This window comes from Sciurus vulgaris (assembly GCF_902686455.1).
Source record: "Sciurus vulgaris genome assembly, chromosome: 12".
Classification (NCBI taxonomy): domain Eukaryota; kingdom Metazoa; phylum Chordata; class Mammalia; order Rodentia; family Sciuridae; genus Sciurus; species Sciurus vulgaris.
The window spans coordinates 62,079,120-62,104,583 of NC_136473.1; the positions used below are offsets into that span (position 1 = coordinate 62,079,120).

The window sequence follows — 25,464 nt, forward strand, 5'->3', positions numbered from 1 at the left end:
AGCAGTAGTTAGCATTTCCACATATTAAAAAAAAAACCTTGAATTTCATATAGCTTTTCAAAAGCAGTGTAAAATATGATATCTGATTTAAGCAATCATTTATTTGAACACAATCTTGATACAGCTAGACATAATTTACTCATTCTTCATAATAAAATGCATATTCCTATTTTGACACTTTACACAGATTTTACATATTTATTAAGGGTTGCTGTGTGAACTCAATGGTATATCTATGTAAGTGCTCAGCACAATGCCTGGAACATAGTAAGCTTTCAAAATATACTACTGTTATTTCCGTTAAAAAAACCAATCTGTCATTTATAATAGTAAATTAACTCTTCAGGAGAATAATCAACACAAGATAAATCTACAGATATGTGAATTTTGTTTAAGTATTATGAACTATTTCTCAAGTCTGTGTATATACTAAACTGTTTCAAATGATTATAATCTTTTCCCAGGGTCTTTTACTACAGAGCTATATTGCCAGCCCTATTAAATTCATTTTTTAAGATCATTCTGTATCTATGTTTGTTCTCTAAGTTTTTGCTATGGCCTTTGACCTAAAGCAATGCAACTGTGGTAGGAGATATGTGCATATGTATTAGAAAACCATATAAAAACAATGTACACCAAAATCAGCTAACAAAGGCATTTTACTAATAAGCTTCTCGAACAAAGTAGTAGTCACCAGTGTGATACAGGACAACCGATCTCATTCACGTTTAATGTTTTTTCTTTATATCATGCAATATTTACTTCTTCAAAAACCATTTTTCATTCTTACTGTCTTCCCTTACATATAAACATTAAACACTTACAAAGTTCTATCCTCTAAGTAAAAAACCCAATAGAAAAGGTATTTATAAAAATCATTGTAGGATTTTGAGAATGAATGAAGCAGATACTAGAATAAGGAAAAGTTCTTAAATGTCTCAACTTATCTATAAACATTAATTTTTGAGTAAATTATAGATTCCAGCATGTGTAAGGGATTGGTATGAAAGTTTTCTGATCTTTAACTATAAGAGCTTTTTCCCCCCACCAGAAAAGATAACTGACTCAGAACATAACAAGTCTGTGCTACAATTTACACAAGGGTAAGGGGAAAAAGACTGTCTCTGCTTGAAATTGATTCTTGCCATTCTTCTGGATCAAATAAAAGGAAAATAAAAATAAACATTTTTGTGAAGACAGGAAAACATACCTGAAAACAATTCAGGCCTACAATACATTAAGCTGGAACTTACTAACCAGAGTTCAAAAAAGATCCAATCATCAAATATACCTGTCAGAGACACAATGAAACCTTCCAAATGTTGTCCTGATTAAAAACATCTTCACCACCTTAAAAATCAAGAACAAATGCACTGAAGGTAGATCCCCTCTGAATGTAATAATTATGCTATAAGCCTCAGAGAAATCATTCCAAGAAATGTGAACACAAGTTGTGTGGTTTTCTTATCTAACTGTAGAAGAATTCTAAGCACATTTTATGTTTTAGGAGAGATAGCACCCAGTGTCCTTTTGAGGTTTGATATCTGGTTCTTTCACAGGTTTCACTTCTTCATCGGGCTTGGGTTTGGCCTAAAGAGAAGGAAAAATACAGTATTTAGTACATAAGCTCAGAAAACAAACAGGAGATCTTTTCTACTTCAGACTTTTTAAAATGTACAATACTGACTGAAGTGACACTGAGATTAACCAAGCTACTGCAGAAACTACAGATCAATTCATTTTAAGATACAGTTACAGGCAAAATTTCAGTGAGGAGGAAAACCCAGACTGTAGGCAAAAGTCAAGCAAATGGTCCTCCTAATCCATATTCTCTGAGGAGGGAGAAATTGAGTAATGGATCTATGCGTTTGAAATGAACTTAGAACAGTAACAGGCTTTTTCTTAGGAAGTTGATCAGGATATAAAGTTATTTTAAAGAATAACTGCTTTAGTATGGGAATGGAATTACATTAAAAAATGCAATTTCAAGAAACTCTTCTTGCAAAATTATTCCCATTCTTTTTGTCATAGATTTCCAGTTTGTTGGAATTTAAATCTCAAAATTTCCATGTGAGCTTGATTTAAAACACCAAGTTTTACTTAGATATAAATGAATAAAAGCATTCTTATTTTACCCCTGGATGACTCAAGGAATGCTGAAATTATATTAGATACCCTGCAATAGGGAAAAAGAGAGTATTATTATAGTAACATAAACTCTCATATTAAAGAAGGAGGCAATGACAAGTTGTAAAAAGTTGAAAATAATGCCATTCAGAGGCCACTGAAGATCTAGAGGCTTTATCTCATAGTGCTCTACAAAAGATTACATCAAACACTGTAATTAGCTGATTTAACATAGACAAACAAGTATTTATTTAAATAGAGAAAAATATCAAAATGCTGAGTTAGCATTTTTAAAGTTTTGTGAGCAGAAAGAAAACCCCATTCTCATACACCATCATCCTTGGGTCTCTTGGTGAGATCAAATGCAGCCAACGTTTCCGGTGTCCAGTGAGCACTTGTAGGAGGAAATTCAAAAGGCACTGGCTCTACGAGCCCATAATTTGCTTTGAGTTCCAGCTGTGGGGCTTCTGTTGGAATTTTTTGAAAGTAACTGCAAAAAAGCAATTTAAATAGTGATTCATTCATTTATTCAGTAACTGAGTTCCTAATATATTCATCAATGTAATGAGAGGTCAGAGACTTCCCTGTCTCATGTAGTTCAGAGAAGAGTAGGTGAGAAAGTCAAGAAACCTTGTCAATTACAATGCAGAGTAACTGAAGCTATTATTAAAAAGTGCCATAAGAATGCAAAGAAGAGCATTAACCTGGATTAATAACTATTTCCAAGGAAGTGATGAAAGGTGAAACCTTTGAGAACAGAGACTAACAGAAATTATGATATTACTAAAATATTAATATTTTAATACAATTATAAGCTGACAATGTTAATATCATATATTTAGTTGTACTCACATAAATCCATTTTCTCTTTGACATTTTTCTAGGGTATTCTTCACAAGGTTTCCCAGTTTCCTAAAGAACAAGTGTCCTGAAGGTTTGACTGTTGGTCCAGGTCCTTTAGTTTCTCCATATTCTTTGCATAATGCTTCTGCCTTTGCATACACTGCCCATGAAAGGAATAAACATCTATTTATACTTAAAAGTCTTAAATCAGCGGTTAAGATTTCTGCTGCTCCTAATTGGAGTAACAGAAATACTAATAATAATATTCTAAGTGCAAGGTGGGCATTTTCTACATATTCTAAATTTGAAACACTTTTTTCCCTCCAGTTACTTCATCTGTCCTCATTCCCTTTCATGAACTCAGCCAAAATCTCTTAATTGCCTATTTATTCCCCTTTATGGTAAAATATCTATTTTAATAAAAGGAGTTAAAATTCTAACAGGAATACTTACATTTTTCTGCTTCTTGCAAAGACCTGATTGCTTCACCACATTTATCACTAGCCAACAAAGTCTGACCATGATAACAATAAGCCTGATAAAAAGAGAAACACGTTTATTCATTCTCTCCCTATACTTATACGAGTCAGATAAATGTCTTTATCCGTTGTTTGAAGTATCAATAATCCCTTACATCTCTATACTTGAGTAAACTTTTCCCATCTCAATTCATACAGAAGGTAGAATTAAGTCAAGCCTTTAGCTGAACTTAGCCTTCTAACCATTTCCTGAGAGCAAAAGTTACTTGCTAAAATCTGTTAAAATCAGGACATGGCAGATAAAGGAAGAAATTACTGTGCTAATGTTTTGAGGTTAAGAACTCCAAAGAGGTTTTAAAAGAAATGTATCAGCCTGAAAGTTTACTCTTTAAATGTGCAGGAATTACACATGATCTCAGGCAGTAAGTGCAAAACAGATTATAAACCATAAGAAAGAAAAACGTTTGCTGAGACTTGAGGGGTTTTGACTCACTCTCACATAATACTTAATCAATAAAATAATAATTAAGTTTGGTGGGTATAATAAACAGATAAGTAACTTCCAAAATAGTGGATGGTGATGGTTCACCAATCTAGGTGATATATAGATTAGATTTAGTCAACCACAATGGAGAAAATTTTTGTTAAGCACATAGAAGGTTATAGCGTATGGGGAGTTCTGAATCAAATAATTAAGTCCACTGCTATAATCTAGGTCTACAATTCTACATCATCTCTTTCCGCCCATGTCAGCCCCAAATGGCTATAATGCCAGTGAACACTTACTAAGAACTGCCCATTATTTGCAAAATGCTAAAAGAGTCTGGCAAGATGAGAGACCTGGCACTCAAGGGAATGGAAAGACAGTAGTTTACATCATTTTTAGGGCTATTAATACTTACGTAAGCTGTGTAGAAACACATTTTCAAGTGAAGATATTTTCTCCATTTTGCAGAATATGCAGGCTCCAAACTGGATAAAGTATGATCTAAAGTTACATTTTAAAAAGCAAAATATAATTTCACCCTGATTCACTAGAAGACTTTTAGTTCATGTATTCTGATGCTAACAGCAGAATGCCATTCAAGTCTAAGATTCAAGCATTTATAGATTTATTTTAAAAAACCTTCCTTATTAAAAATGATTTGACTTCTCACAATTATATTTTAAGCTATGTAAGATTAAATACCATGACATATTTTTGATTTGATGATTAATTTAACTTTCTAAGACACAGATTAAAAATAGATATGGACCAAGAATTTCAAATACCATTCCTTCCAAATTTTGTTTCTTTTCCAAAGACTGAGAATTTCTTCCTAAGTGCTGAGTCAGCCTACTACTCCAAGAAGCCAGCCTATCTCATACTGAAACTAGGGGGATCTTTCTCAAATTCAAATCAAAACCACTAAGACTCACTTTGTATCTTTTTAATGGGTTCCAAATACCTATAGAATCAAGGCCAAACTTTTTACCTAGGCTTACAAACCACTTCTTGATCTTATACAAACATATTTTCCCAGTCTTTTCTCCCTTTACTCATCCTGTGTTTCAGCTACAACTGTCTGAAGGTGCCAAAATGTGCTCTTTCTTATCTCTGTACATAGTACAAAATGTTCTGTTCTCACACACTAAAGCTCTCTAAGAAACACCACAAAAGTTCTATGTATATTTCAAAATGAGGCTGAGAAGCCACCTTCCTCTCAAGAGCCTTCTCTAGAACACCCACAATCGAGGTTCTTATTTCATTTCTGTAACACCATGATAATTCGTGATACAATAATGTAATTACATGTTGTCTACTCCCCTCAGCTGTAAATATATTCAACTTTACTCAACAACTAAAATAGTAACTATCTCATAAAAAGAAACATATACAAGGCTCCTAAACTAGTAAATGAAAATAATAATAGGATAATAGTAGGAACTGTGTTCTGGTCTCAACTTCCCACCTGCTAGCAGTTATGGGTTGAGTATGTTAACCCTTTAGTTTGTTTCTTATCTGAAAAAAGGACAGTAATTATAAGATTATAGTAACAATCAAAACCTTAGAAGCAAAAGAGCCACATACTTATTAGATGACTGGTTAAAAAGTACAGTATTGTCCTTTCCATTAAAAGTTATGCAGCATATTAACTGTGAGCAGCTCTAATTCTTTAATCATCATCAATAAAGTAATCAAGATATTATTCTAGTTTTCCAAATAATGGAAAACTTAGAATCTTTTTGTTCTGTTCCCCACTCAGTCAAGAGCAAATAAATCTAAAATCTAAAGAATACTAATATAGGGGCTGGGGATATAGCTCAGTTGGTAGAGTGTTTGCCTCATAAGCACAAGACCCTGGGTTCAATCCCCAGCACTGTCAAAATAAATAAATAAATAAATAAATAAATAAATAAAAGTATAACAACAGAATTAGCTTACCAGCTTTTTGATAAAAATTGGCTGTTTCATATGCCAGTGCAGCAATTAGTCCAGGAGCATGTTTAAGTTCAATTGCTCGGGCAATTGTTACTGTAACCAACACACAATAAAAGGAATCTATAATTACATTCATTTCCACTCACAGTAAGTTCAATTTTAATAGCAAAAGACAGCCTGATAATCTTTTGGGGTTTTCATACAGTTATTGTTAACTTTTACTATGAAAAGAAGAGAAAATGTAAACAAACAGAAAACACAGCTTGATGGTTCTGTTACCATTTCATTAAACAAACCAACTGTCAATTACTGGTTAACTGAAGAGAATTACTACAATATAAATTGATATAAAAAATACTTTCAGAGCACCAGCATTTGGAATAAAAAAAAAAAAGCCTACAAAGTTTGTTAATTGTTATCATATAATTCCCACTGTTTCTTGCTACTAAAAAGATGGAGACTTCAAAGTAAGTCAAAGTGGGAGAGAAAAAAGAATGAACATAGTAGTGGAGAAAATGAAGAGTTAAAGAATTAATTTTATACTGTCAGAAATGGAATGGAATCAAAATCCTCTTTAAAAAAGTCATTCAGTTGTAAGATCTGTTCCTGAAAGTTCAATGTCAAAGGTAAAATTATTCCTCAGTGAGATTTCTAAAACTTGAAACTCAATTGGAGCTAATTTTGATTTTGAAAAAATTTTAAAAAGAATAATTAAGTGCAAATATTGACTTTCCCCAAAACAAAAACAAAAAAGAAAAAGTTTACAATATTTAGGATACCTTCTTGAGCTTCAGCCTGACACTGGATAATATAAGCTTCTATGAGTCGTGCCTCTAAATCCCTTCCCTTTTCTGCAGGAGTAATAAGTTTGGGGATATGACTTTCCTGGGAGAGAAAGAAAACAAAAGATGCCAAATTTCATATTAACCCAGTTTTAAAAAGAGATGAAAATTGGAAGTAATAAGACATTCAACTGGTGAATTTGCTGGAAATTTAAGGTGCAAACAATAATTGTGAAAAAGGAGCAATACTAAGCTTACAGATAATATAAGCCCCTGTACACTAAAATTTAGAAAGAAATTCAAGAGCAGAATTTTGGTTATAATAGACTACTTACAATGGAAGTCACACTCCCACCTTAGAAAATGTTTCATTGAAATAGTAAACAAAATTCCTTTTGCATGACAGCCTGAATTGTTCACTTATTGAAGATATAATACTAAAATTTTACACTTAATTCAGGATCTTATTTTGTCATGGGAAAAAACCCAACACTGAGCCTCCAGGAGGTCTTTAATAAATAGTTTGGTTAGAATGAAGAGAAGGGGAATTCTAGTTGGAAAACACATTATTTTTTCTCCTATGCCCACCATATTTCCAGGCAATTCATGTGGCACACACCTGTAATCCCAGTGGCTCAGGAGGTTAAGAAAGGAGGATGGTGAGTTCAAAGCCAGCCTCAGCAAAAGCAAAGTGCTTAGCAACTCAGTGAGATCCTGTCTCTAAATAAAATACAAAATAGGGCTGAGGATATGGCTCAGTGGTCAAGTGCCCCTAAATTCAATCCCCAGTACCAAAAAAAAAAACTCTCTCTCCTCTCTCTCGCTATATATATATATAGATATACATTGACATATACCTATATTTGTATCTCCAGGTAATTCAATGTATGAGTGCAATAACTGCCTCTCCAACATTTTTACTGATGTACTGAGAATACCATTAGAAGTTCAGTTCTGTGGAATCATATATGACTGCTCCTGGCAGCTGCTACAAAGAGCAATGAGAAATGCTTTGGTTTTGTCTATCTTTTCAGAAGAGACAAAAAAATAAACAGTTGAAAATTGAATTGAAAATTTTTAATTTAAGAGTCTCTGGTGTTTTAAGACTAAAGTGGAGACACTGATACTCAGTAATTGGCTACACTCATCAATAAGGTACTTTTAAATAAGGTAAACAGAACATATACATACACAGTTGGCCCTATGTATTCATGGTTTCCACAACCACATCCTCAGACACCTTGGACTGAAAATATTTGGGAAAAAAAAAAAATGTATGTATGCTGAACATGTATACTGTTTTGTCATTATTCTCTAAACAATACAGTATAACAACTATTTACACAGCATTTGCATTTACACTGCATTAGATATTATAAGCAAACTTAAGATGATTTAAAGAATATGAGAGGGAGTACACAGCATATGTAAATACTACGCCATTTTATAAAAGGGACATGAGCATCCACACTTATTTTAGCATCCCAAGGGAAAGGGAGCAGTTTGCCCTAGAACAATCTCCTGCAGATACTGGAGGGACAGTACTAGCTCTTTTCACATGCAACATGTAAATGTTCTTCTTCCCCTGCCAAAAAGTAAAAATTATTTAAGAATTAAAGCATTAGAAATCAATATATAATTTTTTTTATTTTTACCTTTAAATGTTTAAAAATCCCAGCTGCAATTTTCAGGCTTCGATGAACTTCCTTTGCTTCATCTTCTGTTATGCTTAAAGATAGTTTTACATTATAAGAGGATGAATCCCATTTTTGGTACTAAAACCAACAACTAACACATTATCATTAGGCCAAATCAGTTATTTGTGTTTCTCATCACTAGTTTTCTTTCTTTTAATAAAAAAAAAAATCTAATTCTCACACTTTTATGTGTCAAAGCAACAAATGCAAATGATATCTAAAGATAAGATACTACAAATTAAAAAAAGAGAGAAACCCTGACTAGAGATAAACTAGACAGTCTTCTGGTCTTACCTTCTAGATTCTTCTGTCATAAGCAAGCACTTGTACATATCAAATGATAGCTATATTCACTACTCTGCTCATTTTTATCACTTTACAGATGATTTTGTATCAGTACACACAATTCAACTTTATTTTTCAATGGTATCATACTATTCCTATGTACAGATAAATCATAACAATTTTGCCAGTTTCCTATTGATATAGCCACTTCATCTATCAAAAAAAATTTACCTCATTTTGTAATTCTTTTAGTCCTTTGAGACATCTTTTCATATACTTAAAACCTTTTGTATTTCTTTTTCTATGAATTGCCTATTCATGTCCATGGCTTATTTTCAACTGTTTTTTGCTGATTTTAAGAGTATACAATATAAAAATGAATAATTTTCATATGTATTGCTATGTTTTGAACCAATTTTGTATGTGTTTCTTAAACTTTGTTATAGGACTTCTAAGTGGACAAATATTTAGTCTTTTCCTTTACAGCTTCTTGGTATGGAGTCTTATTTAGAAAGACCTTTCACATTATAAGATTATTAAAAAAATTTCCTCTCTTAACACTAGACTCCATAATTCTAAAACTTAAAATATGTGGCAAACTTGCACTCACTCAAAGTGGTACTTTTTTGATCAATAGTCTAACTCTTTTTAATAATGAAATTCAATATATTTGAAAAATATCATATTATGCACATAAAATCCTTTTCCTTTTAACTTACTTTTCTTTTCCTGCCAGTCTTGAAGCATATTTGGTATACCATAGAGCTACATTAAATCCCATGGAAATTAATTCAAAAACAGCATCCTGCTGGGCACTGAAATTAAAAACATGATCATTATTATTTATTTTATTTTATTGGAATTTGGGATTGAACACAGGGGCACTTTACCATTGAGCTACATTCCCAGATATTTTTATTTATTTTATTCTGAGACAAATTGTCACTGAATTGCTGAGGCTGACCTTGAACTTTCAATTTTCTTACCTCAGCTCCCAAGTTGCTGGAATTATAAGTGTGTGCCGCCACACCCAACTAAGTTCTATAAATTCTTAAGACATTGCTACATGAAGCCTATCAGACGTCCACCTCAAAATTACAAAGATCAATATGCTAATGGGTGTGTGTCTGAGTATGAATAATGAAAATAGTTCTTGTGTTTAATATAGATGGGAAGATAAGACAGTAATTATCAATAAATGGCTAAATACAGTGGTGTAGTATGTACTATGTAACTCGTAATAATAAATGTAACAGTACTTCTCCAAGATTATTGTACATAGAGTAGCTTTAAAGACAGATTTCTGGGACTTAACCTCAAAAAGTCAGAAAATCTGAAATGGAGCCCAGAATCTGTATTTTTATCAAATACTCAATTGATTCTGAAATGGATGGTTCTTATACCACATATTAAGAAAACAGAATTAAGAGGAAAGAAAAGGGGCTGGGGTTATGGCTTAGTGGTAGAGTGCATGCCTAACGTGTGAGGCACTGGGTTTGATTCTTAGCACCACATATAAATGAATGAATGAATGAAATAAAGGTTCATCAACTAAAAATATATATAAAATAATTTTTTTTTAGCTCAGTGGTAAAGTGTTCACCCTGCACATGTGAAGAACGGGGTTCAATCCTCAGCACACAACAACAAAAAAATACACATAAAGGAATTGTGTCCAGCTACAACTAAAAATATTTTTATGAATAAAAAAGATGGAAAAGGTAGTTGTAGGCTAGAATGATTAAAAATGATGAATGATATATATAAAATATGAATTGTGCCTTAAGAGATAACTACAAGGGAGCAGAAGACATTCCAGGTGAGAAAATTGTGCTGTCGAAACACAAAAATATAAAGATTTTTCCAACAGAACTGATTCAACCTGCTTGACTGGAGCAGAAAGTATGCAAAAAGAAATTGAAGAATGATGAAATGCCAAAATGAAGTACACGGTAGAAGATTTTGAGTGCCACGACAATCAGTATTTTACAAAGGAAAAGATCCTGAAAACAAGTATATGTACTTGTTTCCTTCATATTCTATTACTATGACATAAAAAAGATAGCAAAGTGTGTTAAGTAAATGATAAGAACACCAATTTATTCACTATCATTTCAAGAATCTGCAAATTCTTTACACATTTATTTCAACTGAAGAAATAAGCAGAAATAACATCTTCATTTTAAACATGTAAAATTAGGTAGATATTGAAAAGCTACATAAAGGGAAGAGATTAGAAGAATGACTCTAGTTTGTATTTTTTATTTATCTTAAAAAGAATGGAAATATGGCCACTTTTTACATCTTTTTTTTTTTTTTTAAGCCAGGCAAAATGGCACATACCTGTAATCCCAGCTATTTCCTGTAATACTAGGAAGAAGATTCCAAGTTTGAGGCCAGCCTGTTCTCAAAATTCAAATTACAAAGCTAAGGTTGCAGCTCAGTGGTAGAGAACTTGCCTATCAAGTGCAAGGCCCTGGGTTCCATCCCCAGTACCACAAAAGCAAAACAAAACAAAAAAATTGTGGGCTGCAAGTGTGAGCCCTTCCTTAATAAGTGTAAGGCCTTGGGTTTAATCCCCAGCACCACCACCACCAACACACACACACACACACACACACACACACACATGCACAGTCACATACACACAAAGTTAGAAAACACTGTAATTAAAATAAGTTATAATTTTTAAATATAAATATTATAATTTATAAATTGATATAATTTTCATGTTCTTACATAAAAGAAGTTTATGAACAAACTCCTCAAAACAGTTTACCCTCTTGAAAAAAAGTTTAATAGCTTATTCTTTTTTGAAATAGAAATTTCAAAGGAATTACACCTGGCGATGTACTGTGCATTTCTAATTTCTAGCTGTACTTTTAAATCACACGACAGTTTTCTTAATTTATGCAAAACCAAACGAATAACTCTTTTCATTTTTATACTCATTTTTTTCAATCCATCTTGTTCCAAAACACTCCATTTCTGTAATACCACATCTAAGCAGCAGTCAGAGCATGTACAATTCAATAAATAATTTTTCAGAAAGGTAAGATTCACAGCACAATCGCAGCTGTGAAATCAGAAATCTCACATGTGCTGAGTTTGGGTTTTCATCACATAATTCTTCATTGTCTCATAAAATGCTAAAAAATGATAAATAGTAGCTTGCTCTAACATGGAATAAAACTTTGGTATGGTGGGCCAAATTTATGCAATGCAAAACATTTTAGAATCTGTCAAAGTCTGTAATGTAATAAAATAAAGGTTTGAATCCTAACTTAAAAAAATTTCTTAATTTTGGATGAAAAAGGGGTCATGTGTAGAAAAACAGAAAATGAAGTACTGGGAGATCCCAGAATATTAATATTTGAAAAAGATCCGTCTTCCCTACTTCTTATCCAATTATGAATTCTACACACAATATTTCCAAGGAAGAAAATGAATTAACATTTAATGAATGTCCTCTTAAATGACTGGCATTATATTATTATTTACTTAATATATGCTTCTTATTTTGTTCCTCACAAAGTCTTGTAACACCAAAATCTAGTTGAAGAAGCAGATAGATGCTTACTTTGTAGAAAACCTGGAATAGCATCTAGGTATGTGTGAATTCAACCTCCATACTCTTCCTAATATAATGCTCTATTTGCCCTATTCGTCCAGCAATTGTCCATCTCTTTCTTTCTTACAAAACAATAATTCTAAAATAAATTGAGATGAAGATATATAGGCATTTTTAACAATTCAAAGGTGTTTTTAAAAAAGGGAGTTGAATAAAGTTAGCACTACTGTGACATATTTCCTGTTATAATTTCATCTACTATAGTTTCAAGTGAGTGATGAAAAAGCTCTGAAGGAAAGTTTTAAACAGAGCAGAAACAGTAAAAAGAAATAAGAAAAAAAAAAAAACATACCCAGATTCAAAAGACTACAGAGTTGCAAAGAAAGAAAGACTGACCATCTGAACTATCCTTTAGAAAAAGAAAAGTAGGGGAAAACCAAAATTCTGCTTGGCTTGAAGGTAGGCAAAGACTGAAAGTCAGTTTAGGATCCAAATTTCCAAAATGTTTCTCTGTGTCTTATTAAAATAAGACAAGGTTGTTCAATTCTTATTAGTATTTGTATTAATTTTTTCAAAAGTAGATATGCTCTGGGAGAAATAAGTAATACTTTTACTTAATATTACATATTAGAATTAAAGTCCAATGCTTCTAATTAATTTCCTGGCAAGAGAAAATGCTGATCAGACCTTATTTTTCTTCTTCAAATACAAAATCATGAGTTAATTGCTGGTTACATAGTTGCAAAAACTGGCTTCCATTTAGTATATTAACATTGCTTACCTCGGAACATGTCCTTGTAACGTATCCGTCCACTTGAAATTCTGAATATATCGTAACTTGCTTTCCTGGGTAGATTCATCCAGTGAATTTATGAACCCTTATAAAAAAGATAAAAGACACTTTAGTTTTAGAATAAATATCATGTGTTCTATTTAGAAATATTTTCAGATAATTACTTTTCCAGGTGCCTGAATGAATTTTTGGCACCCCTCTCTCTTCCCACATCCCATACCTTCTTCTGAGGTAAGGTAATATGAAATATGTACATTTAATTCTCAAAATGTTAAACCACATGCTACCATTACAATCTCACATTTCTGAAACTCAATACAAGTACAGCCTGGAAATTAAACTATCCAAATTTGAAAAGTATATAAGAGTTAAATATAACTTTTGCATAATTTTTTTTAACTGAGTTCAAATAAGTAACTAACCTTGCAAGAGTGAAAAGTATGAGTCTGCAGCATTCTTCATCATTTCTGGATTACAGCTCAAATCAGTGAACAATTCAAGGAGTCTTGCCCTGGATGTTCTCAAGTCACTTATACAAAACAGAGACAATAAAGTAAGCTGTTACAATGACTCTATAAAAGTGGCTTTAAAGTTTCAATGTAAAAGCTTTAAAAAAACACCACCCACATACTCTCTCCTACCTTCTCCAAGGTATCATCAAGTTCCAAAAAATTAATTTGATTAGGATTAACACTAGAGATAAATGAAGTTTCTAATGACATTTTAAGTTTCTAATGACATTTTAGTTGTACTAAAATAAACCTAGTCCAAGTAAAAGGGCAAATTATGAATAAAAATTATGCAGTAAGAATAGCTAGCAAGTTTATATTTATAAAAAATAAATCAAGGGTGGACACGTGGTGCATGCCTGTAATCCCAGCTACTCAGGAGGCTGAGGCAGGAGGATCCCAAGTTCAAGGTCAGCCTCGAAAATAAAATAAAAATATAATTTTATAAATAAAATATAATAAAATTAAATTAAAAATATAAATGGCTGGGGATGTAGTTCAATGGTAAAGTGTCCTTGGGTTCAATCCCCAGTATACGTACACACATACACACACAAATCAATCAAACAAATGTATGCATTTAAGATTGAGTGAGGGATTAGGACTGAATAACCAGTTCACAGTTTTTGAAATATGCAAATTTGACATACTCATATTTGTGTATGATTTTAGTATCTCCTTAATCCATTTTTCCCAATCATCCCAGATGTGGAACACCTATAAAATCTTAAACACAGTATATAATATGTAATTATGCAATATAAAATAATTATATGAAACTAATTATAATTATACTATAATACTAATATAACATATAAGCTCTAGAATGTGATTTCTAACCTATTTTAAAGTACCTGAGTCAATTTTGTTGAAATATTTGCAGAACTGAAAACTTGGAACTTAATGGGTTAAAAGGTCTGAACTTGACATTACTCACGAAATGTCGAAATATACTTTATTAAGTAGAAAACTTTTAAAAGTGAATTGCATTCTATAGTTCAATGCATACAACGTGTGGCTACTAATCATTTTAAAACAGCTCCCTACTCTGCCATACATTACTTCTTTGCTGCAAAAAAACACTGTGGATCTGCCTTTTACTTCTTGAAATTCTTTTCTCCCATAATTCCAATGACACTAAATTTTCCAGGTGCTCTTTTTATCTCTAAAAGTTCCCTCTATATTTTTTCTATGTTCCATTCTTATTTCCACCTATGAAAATGTTCAATCTTGGTCTTCCTGGTTTTCTTTTATCTTTTGATAGCTGTTAGTATATCTTAAAACTACTTTTATTCCTAGATCTACACTTTCATCTCTAACTTGGTTCTGTCCACATCCACATCTAATCCAGAAGGCAACTAGTCAGAAATCACATTACATGAACAATGACTGAAGACACTTAAAATGTGTGTTAAGTGACTGTCAAGCACAATGGCACACACCTATAATCCCAGCAGATTGGGAGGTTAAGGTAGGAGGATTGCAAATCAAAGCCAGCCTCAGCAATTTAAGAGAGGAGCTAAGCAACTCAAAAACTGAAAAAAAAAAAAAAAAAATTAAATAATTAATTAAAAAATAAAAAGGGCTCGAAATGTGGCTCAATGGTTAAGTGCCAATGGGTTCAATCTCTGGTACATTAAAAAGAGAGAAGGGGGGGGAGAGGGAGAGAGAGTGAGAAGTATGTGTAGGTGATTAAAGACAGACTCTTTTTAAATTGTGAGCACCAAGAGAGTAGGGGCTGCATACACAGAATTTAGTAGGTGGCTAGGATAAAGCACATATCCAGACTTATTTGTTGAATGAAAGAATAATAGCTTTGCAAATGTTTTCTTTTGAGATTAGGAGAGTTATAACATAGTTGTGATGTTTAGAAAAGAGCAAAGACTTAATATCCTGAATGAGCAGGATACAGCGCTTATTCATTAGTACTAATTCTAAGGAGGTTTATTTCAAAGTACAGACCAATAATTACATATAGCTGACTAAAAATGGGACAGGCTACCTTATGAATAAGTCATTGTTTGAGGTATCTAGATTTCACTTTATTTAGAAGGTGAAAGAAGTGATTCCTAAACTTGGAAGAAATATGAATCCTTAAGATCTATTCTAGACTGAAATAGTTTGCCAGAAATTTCCACTAGGTACTCAATCATCACTTAGAGCTCAACTTAGGTAAAATTAAATTCATCTTAAAATTATAGAATCAGAGAAAAATGTACCTTAAAGATATCTGATTTAAGCTATTTATTTTATAAATTTGGAATGAAGTCCAAAGAAGTTGAGGGACTTGCCCAATGCTACAGAAAAAGCAATTAAGTGGGGACCAGACTCTCTTAAGAGTCTAGATTCAGAGTTGACAATCTATAATCTATAACTATAATTTATAATCTATAACTTGTTTTTGTATGGCTCACAGAATAAGAATATATTTTACATTTTTAAATGGCTATATAAAAGAACAAAGAAGAATATGAACCAGCAACTCTATATGGCCCACAAAGCCTAAAATAGTTATTATTTAGTACTTTTCAAAAAAGTGTGCTGAAACTGGGTATAATGGTGCATGCCAGTAATCCAGACTCAGGAGGATCACAAGTTCGAGATCAGCCTCACCAACTTGGTAAGTCCTGTAGCAACTCAGCAAAATCCTGTCTCAAAAAAAAAAAAAAGTTTGCTGTCCATTGGTCTAGACTAATGAGTCAATTTTCTGACCTTGTACTCCAATCATTTCTTCCCACCAAAGCAGTATCTCTCCTATCCTTTATTGGTACCACCAATATCTTAATTATCTGTTTTATATATCATACAGAATGAAGCCTTTTTCATCTCAGAGCCAGTCAGTCAGTCAGGTCAGTTGATTGTTCCTTTGAAACTATCCTTTTTGCATCTATCCTTTTTGTCCAGCCAAATTGCTCTCTTATTCTTAGAACACGGTTTTCTCTCTCGATCCGTACCTAAACCAGGGATCCTCACTTTCTATACAGGGCTAGATAGTAAATATGTCCAGCTTTGTGGGTCATAAGATCTTGGCCAGAACTATTTAATTCTACTGTAGTAGAGGAAACCAGCTAAGGAGCTATAGACAATTCATAAATAAATGTGGATCTGTGTTCTAAAATACCTTCATTTAAAAAACAAGCAGTAGGCTAAACCTGTGGGATGCAGTCTGCCAACCCCTGAATTAAGCCATGGAATTTATGTAAGTCCCAGTTCAAATTCTTTCTCCTGTATCACCTTAAAAGCCCTTGCAAGTCATAGGGATCTCTCCCTGCTCTGAATTCAATGAACTTACTATCTGGCCAATTAACAATATCCATAACCTACTTTATTGAGTCTCTTACACTATTAACTCTTTTGTCATTGCTTCAGACACAGTAAATTTAAGATTCATTTGCTGGTCTTAAATTAAGGACCAAGACCTACATGTGTACCAAAATTTAACTCTTCCTCTACCATTTATAAATTCACAAGGAGTATAAAATTAGGGACAATGTATTACACATTTTTATATTACCCACGGAACCTAAAAAGTATCATGTATCCAAGAGTGGCAATGATACTTTTTAAGTCTGACTAAAACTTACTTGCAAATTTTTGAAGCAGGAGGACCAGCGGCCACACCATAGTAGTTAAAAGAGACAGGAGCTGTAGCTTTTAATGGATTCCTATGAAACCAATGGGTCATTTTCTCTGGATGTTTTCTGTCAACAAAACAGAAATACATAAAATTCAATAAAACGTTTCATAAACAATGAATGTAGGATAAGAAAGTTATTTTTAAGTTAAGAGCTTACTATAGAACACGCATTTTACATACAAATGATGTATTATTTACAAATATAAATAAAATACTTTACCTACACAAATCAATTTTGTTTTAGTTGGTGGTTTATTCATGGTAGTCTATGTTTACATCAGGCCTATTATAAAAACAGCATTTGGAAAGATGCTCACAGTAATTTCAATATTAAAATATATCAGAGCAGCAATGTTTAAATTTTAATGTGTGGAAAAATCACCTGGTGGTGTGGTGTTCTTAAAGTTCTAAATAGTCTGGGAGAGAACGTGAGATACTAATGTTGTAACTTCCCAGATTACCTTTGAGTAGTACTAGACTTTGGTTGGAAAGTTGCAAGTAAATAGGATACAGGACCAAAGGAATGAAATTTGTAAGATGTTGAAATGATGACCCTCATTTACACTGTTAAGTCTTTAAGTTAATTATATTTCCCACATATTGCAGATACCAATGGATTACTTATAGCATGTGTTTTACAATAAATGTATTTTTATAAAATAGGTGAGTCAATGTTTCATAATAAAAATGCAATACAATATTTGATTAATAACTTTAACCTAAAAACTTTTGAAAAACTACCTAAGTGAAATGCCAACTTTAAAAAAAAAAAATCAAGTTTCACAGCTTTTAGGTTTAAAAAAAGAAAAAAAGTCCCTGGGTAGGTAAGGTATGTAATAATACAGGAAGCCAAGCCAAAGATTTACATATGGCAATTAGATTCCCGGAAATAGTACAGAAGAAATTGTGAATTTACTTAATTTGAAAGAATTATACAAGGTTGCCAATCGACTTTTTCTTATTAGAAAAAATGTGTCGACTGTGTATAAAAAACTTACATTAAGCACCTCCCTTATGATATTCATGACAAAACTGGTTTTGAGAAGAACCGAATGATTCCTTGTGTATTCAAGGAAAAACTGGGCAGGTTCATTCACTACTCAAAATACTTAACAAGTCCTTTTAGAAAATGTCATCTAAACATTTTTCACTAAGCCTCTTTTTCAGCCTGCATACAGCATCTGCGTGCTTACATACCAAGCTTTCTCTAGAGAGTGCCACACTCTAGGCTTGATTCTGTGAAAGCAAATTTTCTGCAAAAACTTATTTTAAGTACTGTACTCTGCCTCGCCCCACCGTTCAAACCTTTCGGTGACCCCACTCTCCACAGTTTTCAGGAATTCCGAGGGTGAAGTAGAAGCGACACCCCTCTCCGCATGTGCGAGAGTGCCTATAAAGGTACCAACACAACGTTCGAATACTTCACCTAACCCACCTCCAGAGAAGATCACCAACACTGACGCGGGTCTCCCTGGAACCTACCTGAGGGGCGTCCCGAACCCCGAGCGTCCACTTCCTGTTTACCACCCAGCCTCTTCCTCCGTGCCGGGTCCGGTTCCAGACAGTGGGCAACACCCCTGCGCACGCGCCAACACTAGCGCGCCCCTTTCTTTGAGAATAGGCATTTTGGTAGAAAGACGATAGTATTAACCGGAGAGGGGCGGGCAAACGACTACCGAGCGAACACCTACTTAGCTTATAAAACCTCTTAACAGCGAATAGAGATGCGGGGCAAGAGGATTCAGCAAATTCAGCTGTTAATGTCATTGATTCCTGGGATCAATATGGATTTTCTTTCTTTCGTTTCAAGGCGTTAGAAGGTGGCTTTTTTAGATCACTATCCAGGGATCTAATAGAGACCGGTGTAAAATGAGGTGACCCTACTGCTCGGACTCCGGGGAACAACAGGGGGAGGGATATTAGTGGGGAACGCCCATCCTCTGACATACTTACTTGGGTTCTCAAGAGTCTGTTCGGCACTTTTCCTGAGGAAAGAAAAGCAGTACTGGATTCCGTAAGAGAGAAAAGGAAGGAAACGAAGAACCAAGAGTACCGAACTAAAGCGACAGGAAACCAAGCCGGCGCCGAGTCTGGGTCACGTGATCGGCGGCCATGACAGCTACCGAGGCAGTAGTGCTCACCGAGCATGGGCGGGGGCTGCCTTACTGTTGTAACACCTCAGAACGCTCCTTTCGCTGGACTTTTCAGTTTATCCCTGGTCCTTCCTCTTGGGCCTCATTGTCGTCCCCCGAGAGGAAAGAAAGAGGTAGTGGGCTTCCCAAATCGAGATAGGATGCCGCAATAGCGATGGCGGCCCTCGACGGATGGGGCGGCCTCAACCTAACAGGGGCGGGGCCTCGGGGGCGGGGCCTGGGGGGGCGGCCGCTTCGGAGCCGCAAAGTTTGGCTGTGGCGGCAAATGGGTTTGGGCGGCTCCTCGGCGGGTGGCGGTGGTGGCCTTAGCGGTTCCTCCTGGCCCTGTTAATGTCGGGGTTAGGCCCGGGGAGGATGGCGCCCTAGAGCCCAGCCTTGCTGGGGTAGGGGCGGGAGGGGTCGGGGTGGGGACCGGCCATGTCGGAGGTGACCCGGAGTCTGCTGCAGCGCTGGGGCGCCAGTTTTAGGAGAGGCGCCGACTTCGACTCTTGGGGCCAGCTGGTGGAGGCGATAGACGAGTATCAGATGTGAGTGACTAACCGCGGGAGCGGGCCAGACCGGCTGCAGTAGGACGCCTCCCCCTTGTTTCTTGTCGGTGTCTGTCCGCACTGTGTCTGCAGCCAAGGCTTCCCAGGGTGGGGCCCCCTGCACGGGGGGCTGAAATCCCACTGGCCCCGCGAGGCTGCTTTAGAGGAGACGGGTCCGCTCTCTGGGGTATCTCGCCCTTCTTCCCCTTCCACCTCCACGACGCCAGTTTCATTCAACAGGTAGTAGTCCTTAGCTGGGGCGCCGGCTCCAACAGGCTACCTACTTAGCTCCTTTCGAGCGTCTCCCGGGGCCCCCGCTCAGCAGTCAATTTCCTTTCCTCCGCCTCTCCCAGGTTGCCACCCCCCAATCTCTCTTTGAATCTCTGAGGAATACTTGTGCGTTCTCCGCCCACGTTCCAGGGATGAGTGGCCTTGCTCTCTGTGAGTGTCTTCCTCCCTCTCATGTACACGAGAGGAGGGAACTGGTTTTGACTGAGGGGAGCGGGGGTCTCCCCAGGAAGCAGCGAAAGCCAGGGATGCCTTTCCTTCTGCCAAAAGAAGGGTCTCCTCTTGCGCTCCTTTTCCACCCCACTTTCTGGTGAGCTGTGTTTTCACAATTCCACCTCGATTTTGTTTCGGTTTCTGGGACTGTTATTTGCTAGGCTGTGAGTCCCACCCACCCCCTCGCTCGGTTTCTTTGGGTGGAGTCCGCGCAGGATGTGAACAGAGGAGAGCAAAATGTGAATTAATAGACCACGCACAGGAGCCGCCCCTCCCTCCTTGGGTTCCTCCTCCTTTTTCCTGTGTGTAATGTATAGCCACAGGGTGCATGTGGGTACCAGTTTCCTTTAGCAGCCTAAGTCTGATTTTTTACCCTTTCTGCTTTTGCCCCAAAACTTTAAAGATGGTTTTAAAAATGAAAAGACAAGATTTATGTATGTATAAAAATCTTGCTTAATTTTTTGCACATATTACTAAACATGAGAACTGCCTACTAAAATACTGTTGTTTGCAAACTTGCTATTAGTTGCTTATTGATTTAAAGCCAGTTATTGTTTGAGGTTTCGTGAAGTATGAAACTATGCAGAAGTAAAATTCACCCCGAGACACACACACCTTCTGGAAAGAATACAGGATTGGTACTTGGAAAATCTAAACTTCTGTTCTCCAGGACAAGAGTTGTTTTTATCTGACCACCAGCATAATTTAGATGTGTGGATGTTCTCTTCCCCAATCTTTTTTACTCCGAATTGCCTGTAATTTCAAGAAAAAACTGAAAACAACTATGCTCTGGGCCATTTTGTTGTGCCTAACAACTGTTAGCATTTATTTTTCACTTCTACTTGATTTCATTTGCTCTTGCAACTGTCCAGTGAGTATAATTATTCTCATTTTACAAAAAAAGGAAACTGAAACTCAGGTTAACAGATTACTCACAGTCACAAAATGATATCACTGAAGTCTGGAAATTTTTTTTCACTCCAAATCCTGTGTTCCCTAATATATAAAAGCTTAATATGCTTATTTGATAAAGCATAGATAGAGTCATTCTGTAAGTGAATTGGACAAATTTCAGGATTTCTTTCATTGGTGAACATAACCTTCCATACACTAACAAATTAGTATCTATGTGTACTCATCCTGTATGTTAATGAAAATTGCATAGCCTGAAATGTAAAACTGCCTCTTGTGATATGGTGGGACCCTAGCAGCTGTGGGTACTGAGAAGCAGACCTCCCAATGGAAAGTGAAGAATACCATGTCTAATTGAAATTACAAAGGAAAATTGAATATGCAAGCTGTTTAGTTGGAATTTCTAGAAACTTCTGAATGAAGGTAATAGGCACATACAAAGCTATTGTTGGGTCTCAGTCCTAGCCTTTGAACTCCAGAATTCAGAGTAGTCATCCAATATAAAAACTGCAGTGTAAATTTCAATAGAAATATGTCATGATTGGCTTTAATTTTGTAAACATACAGGCCATGTGTAAAATGAGCTTGTTTACATTTTTTAATATATTCAAAAATAAAGGCAAATTAGATTTTGCATTTTAAAGAACTGTTTGGAAGGAAAGGCTACAGCACAAGAGACCAGTAGTGACCATGATAATGATGTGAATGATTATTGACAGGATTTAGTCACTGTGAAGTAGGAAAAGTATAGGATAAATGTGATTTCTAATTGAGTATGCAGCAGTTTCTTTATAGTCAACATATAAGAACTGATTTAGGAGTGGGAGGGAAAGTTTGTCCTACTGTAATGTGAGAATACCATAGCTTAAACAATTTCATCATTGAACACGTGAGGATTGGAAAGAGAAAGGTGAATAAAATTCCATATCTAACCCTAAAGCACTGAGTTTAGTGGAACATTTTAGACTAATAGGGTACTGCAATTAGTGAAGAACAAAAGTAAATGTTCCCATTCTCTTGCTGTTTCCTGAAGCACACTTCTGCCATAGGGCTATGTTCAAATATTGTTCTTTCAGCAAGGCCCTTTCTGGCTACCCTGTTTAAAATTGTAAAACCTCCTGTCCATCTCCACTCTGTCCTCTCAATCTGGCACATCTCACTTCCCCCCTTTTGCTGCTTTTTTTTTTCTTTTAATTTAGTCAGTTACTTTCCACTGCCCCTTCTCTTTCCCACAATTCCTCCCTCCCTCCTGCTAACCTAAACTTATCTAAAATATATTTTATGTATTTGTTTTGTTTATTGTTTCCCCAAGGGAATATAAGTTCTTTGAGAGATGGGGGAGCAGGCAGTGTTTGTTCTATTCTCTACTATAAACTTAGTGTCCAGGGTACTACCAGGACTTCCTTACATAATTTTTTATTTATATATTATATAATTATCATATTCTATTAAATGGATGAATTCAGGAGTACATTGTTGTACCATTAAAAGCTGATGCCAAAATATTATTGGAAGACTTAAATAATGTCAAATTAAAATTGTTATTCAGAATACACATGGCCAGTTAAAACTGGTATCTCCATTCAGCAGGCCATCTCTTTCAGCTACCAGGGCATACATGACAATTTTTTTTTTTTTTTTTTTTTTTTTTTTTTTTTTTTTTTTTGGTGGTGCTGGGGATTGAACCTAGGGCCTTGTGGCTTTCGAGGCAAGCACTCTACCAACTGAGTTATCTCCCCAGTCCCAAACATTACTCTTAACTTGTGTAGTGGAATGGAAACTTGTCCAGAGTCAGATTTCACAGAACCACTCCTGAGGTAGTTCTCTAGCACATGGATACTAATAAATATCTGTTAAATGAGTAGATGCATTTGAAGACTGAGTAATACCTGGTTTTAGTCATCTTTACAAAGCTTTGCCTCTGCTGTTCACAGTATGGTCCATGCATTGGGGCCACTAGTTCACAAACCTGCTGGTCTGCAATAAGAGGAAGAAATTAAGAATAAACATTTAGAAACTATAGCAACTTGGCATCTTGACCATATTTTTGTGTTTTACAAAAATATTAGCTTGAGACAAATTGAGAGGAAAAACTGTCCTTTGCTGCAGGTTGAAAAGTACTATTTTCTGTGTCTGGAATGATGTGGGGTTTCCATCACTCACTTGTTTATGTGCTTAAGATGTATTTAAACTTCCCCTTGAGAATAGTCCTCTTTTACTTGTGAGAGGAGTCTCTAGAGAAGAATATTTGATAGGTTTCTCACCTTTACTTGTAGAATGTCAGCTCCTTTATTGCTTATCTAATATCCAGAATGTAGATCTTCCCACAGTAGATAAAATCAGGTCTTGCTTTGTCTTAAAACGATACAATCTTTTGGGGATTTACTTTTTTTTTTTTTTGGCTTAGGATATAGAAGTTTTTTCTTTAAAAAACTCAGGTATACTTTATGTGCCTTGATGTTCACCCATTTTACACGTATAATTTGTTGATTTTTTAAATTAAATTTGCCAAGTCATGCAGTCATCACCACAATCAAATTTTAGAATATTTTCATCATGTCCAAAGATTCCTTGTGCCCATTTGCAACCACTCCATGTTCCCACTCTAGCCCCAGAGAATCACTGATTTACATTCTATCCCTATAGATTTGTTTTTTCTGGATATTTCTTGTGATTTGAAGCATCTGATATATGATATACTTTCTTTCATTTAGCATAATATTTTTATGTCGTAGCTTGTATTACGATTTTGCTCCTCTTTATTGGTGAATAGTATTACATTGTATGGCTGTACCACACATTTTATGTGTCCATTCACTCATTAGTTGTTTGACATTTGAATTTTGGTTATTAATAAAACTGAACATTCACGTGTAATACTTTATGTGGACATATATCTTCATTTCTCTTGAATAGATACCTGTAAGTGGAATTGCTGGGTCATATATGAAGTGTGTAACTTTTTACAGAAGCTGTCAAATTGTCCAAATTGGGTGCACCGTTTTATATCTCTACCCACTGTATACAGGGTTTTCTATTTCTCTGCATAGCAGCATTTGTTACTGTCTTTTTGATTATAGCCATTTTCAGTATACTTCACTATGGGTTTTATTTGCATTTTTCTAGTGACTAATAACACATGTTAAATGTCTTTTCATATGCTTGTTTTCCCTCCATAAATCTTTGTAAAGTGTATATTCAATCTTTTACCTATGTAATTGAATTATCTTTTACTTACTGACTTGTAAGGGTTAGGGTTAGGGTTAGGGTTATATATTACAGATTCAAGTTCTTTATTTTTTGCAATATTTCTTCCCAATGTGTTGCCTGTTTTTTTTTGAAAACAAGATTCTGTTTGTAGCTTGCTTTCTTCTGATTATTAATATTTAAGCAGGAGTTGAGAGCTATACTTTTTCTTCTGACAAGAATCCTGGTTAGGTTGATAGCCACTATTAGCAAATTGTGTGTAGAAATATTCAAATAAAGAAATGGTCACACTGTAACTTCCCTGAGTTCAAGAATGTATGGTCGACATTGCTAAGGGTATAGACTATGAATTCCTATAAAAGAGTCCACATAGCAAGAGTTTAAAAAAAAGGAAGCAAATTCAGAAAAAGGATAATGGCCATATTTATTTCTGTTTTTATCTTCTCTCGCATAAGAATTCATAAAAAGTGAGTTGTGAGTCTATGAATGACATTTTCGGAAAATATATCCTGTGGTTTCCAGCTTTGGAAGAAAATAAGTAAATGAATGAAAGTTTGACTAAGTAACATGGTGGAGATATCCTAGCAAATGTTTTCTTGCAAGAATTTCTTGCTTAATGATAAGGGATGCAGACTTCATAAATTGGATAGAGGCCATCAAGAATACGACTTGATCTTTAATGATATGATTGCATAGAATAGAACTCCTATCTAGTACTTATTTTTTGGAAACGTGATGAACTATCCTCTTCAGTTGCCTTTCCTAGATGGCACTTGCTGCCCATTCCTGTTTCCATGACTCAACCAGAATAGCATGATGTGCTTCAGAATCTTATTTTCAAAAAACTTTTGCCAGCTTTTTTCCTTGCATTTTTATTATATAGTGTAAAACTCACTATATTAAAGTGTACTTTGAAGTGCTATTTAATGTATTCACAATGTTATGCAACCATCGCAGTTCTAATTTGTAAAAATTTTCATCAACCCCAAAAGAAACTTCATATCTCATGTCAGTCACTC

The 25,464-nt window shown here is 35.0% G+C and overlaps 2 protein-coding genes across 11 annotated transcripts in view; one reads left to right on the top strand and one right to left on the bottom strand.

Moving 5' to 3' along the window:
- Nucleotides 1-291: 291 nt before the first annotated feature.
- BROX (BRO1 domain and CAAX motif containing) lies at nt 292-19,237 on the bottom strand. Of its 4 annotated transcripts, XM_079106800.1 has the most exons (14): nt 19,099-19,237; nt 18,628-18,754; nt 17,093-17,209; nt 13,422-13,528; nt 12,988-13,084; nt 9,355-9,450; nt 8,309-8,381; nt 6,651-6,756; nt 5,875-5,964; nt 4,352-4,437; nt 3,424-3,505; nt 2,980-3,130; nt 2,458-2,617; nt 292-1,590 (listed from the first exon to the last, which is right to left on the bottom strand). In XM_079106800.1, exons 3-14 carry the CDS (start codon nt 17,191-17,193, stop codon nt 1,504-1,506), a joined length of 1,236 nt encoding a protein of 411 aa, XP_078962926.1. In that variant the 5' UTR covers nt 17,194-17,209; nt 18,628-18,754; nt 19,099-19,237; the 3' UTR covers nt 292-1,503. The 4 variants fall into 4 exon arrangements, with proteins under 4 accessions (XP_078962926.1, XP_078962925.1, XP_078962927.1 ...); XM_079106799.1 differs by lacking the exon at nt 18,628-18,754 and having other exon boundaries at nt 19,099-19,235; XM_079106801.1 differs by lacking the exon at nt 19,099-19,237 and having other exon boundaries at nt 18,581-18,629.
- Nucleotides 19,234-25,464, top strand: part of AIDA (axin interactor, dorsalization associated) — a 50,413-nt gene continuing 44,182 nt past the window's right edge. For 3 of the 7 annotated variants that reach the window (XM_079106808.1, XM_079106811.1, XM_079106810.1), the window contains exon 1: nt 19,247-19,411. In XM_079106808.1, coding sequence (XP_078962934.1) covers nt 19,258-19,411 — 154 coding nt within the window. In that variant the 5' untranslated portion in view covers nt 19,247-19,257. Of the gene's footprint in view, nt 19,412-19,524; nt 19,826-20,178; nt 20,267-25,464 lie in introns of those variants that run through there. The other 4 variants (XM_079106806.1, XM_079106807.1, XM_079106809.1 and 1 more) reach the window with 3 other exon arrangements.

Bases quoted from the DNA above. Each gene is read 5' to 3' on its own strand.
- BROX (XM_079106800.1), bottom strand. From the start codon at position 17,193: ATGACCCATTGGTTTCATAGGAATCCATTAAAAGCTACAGCTCCTGTC. The intron at 8,382-9,354 runs GTAAGTTAAAAG...ACTATCTTTAAG, and splicing joins AGACTGGCAGGAAAAGAAAA to CATAACAGAAGATGAAGCAA. The intron at 2,618-2,979 runs GTGAGTACAACT...GCTTTTTTGCAG, and splicing joins CAAAGAGAAAATGGATTTAT to TTACTTTCAAAAAATTCCAA.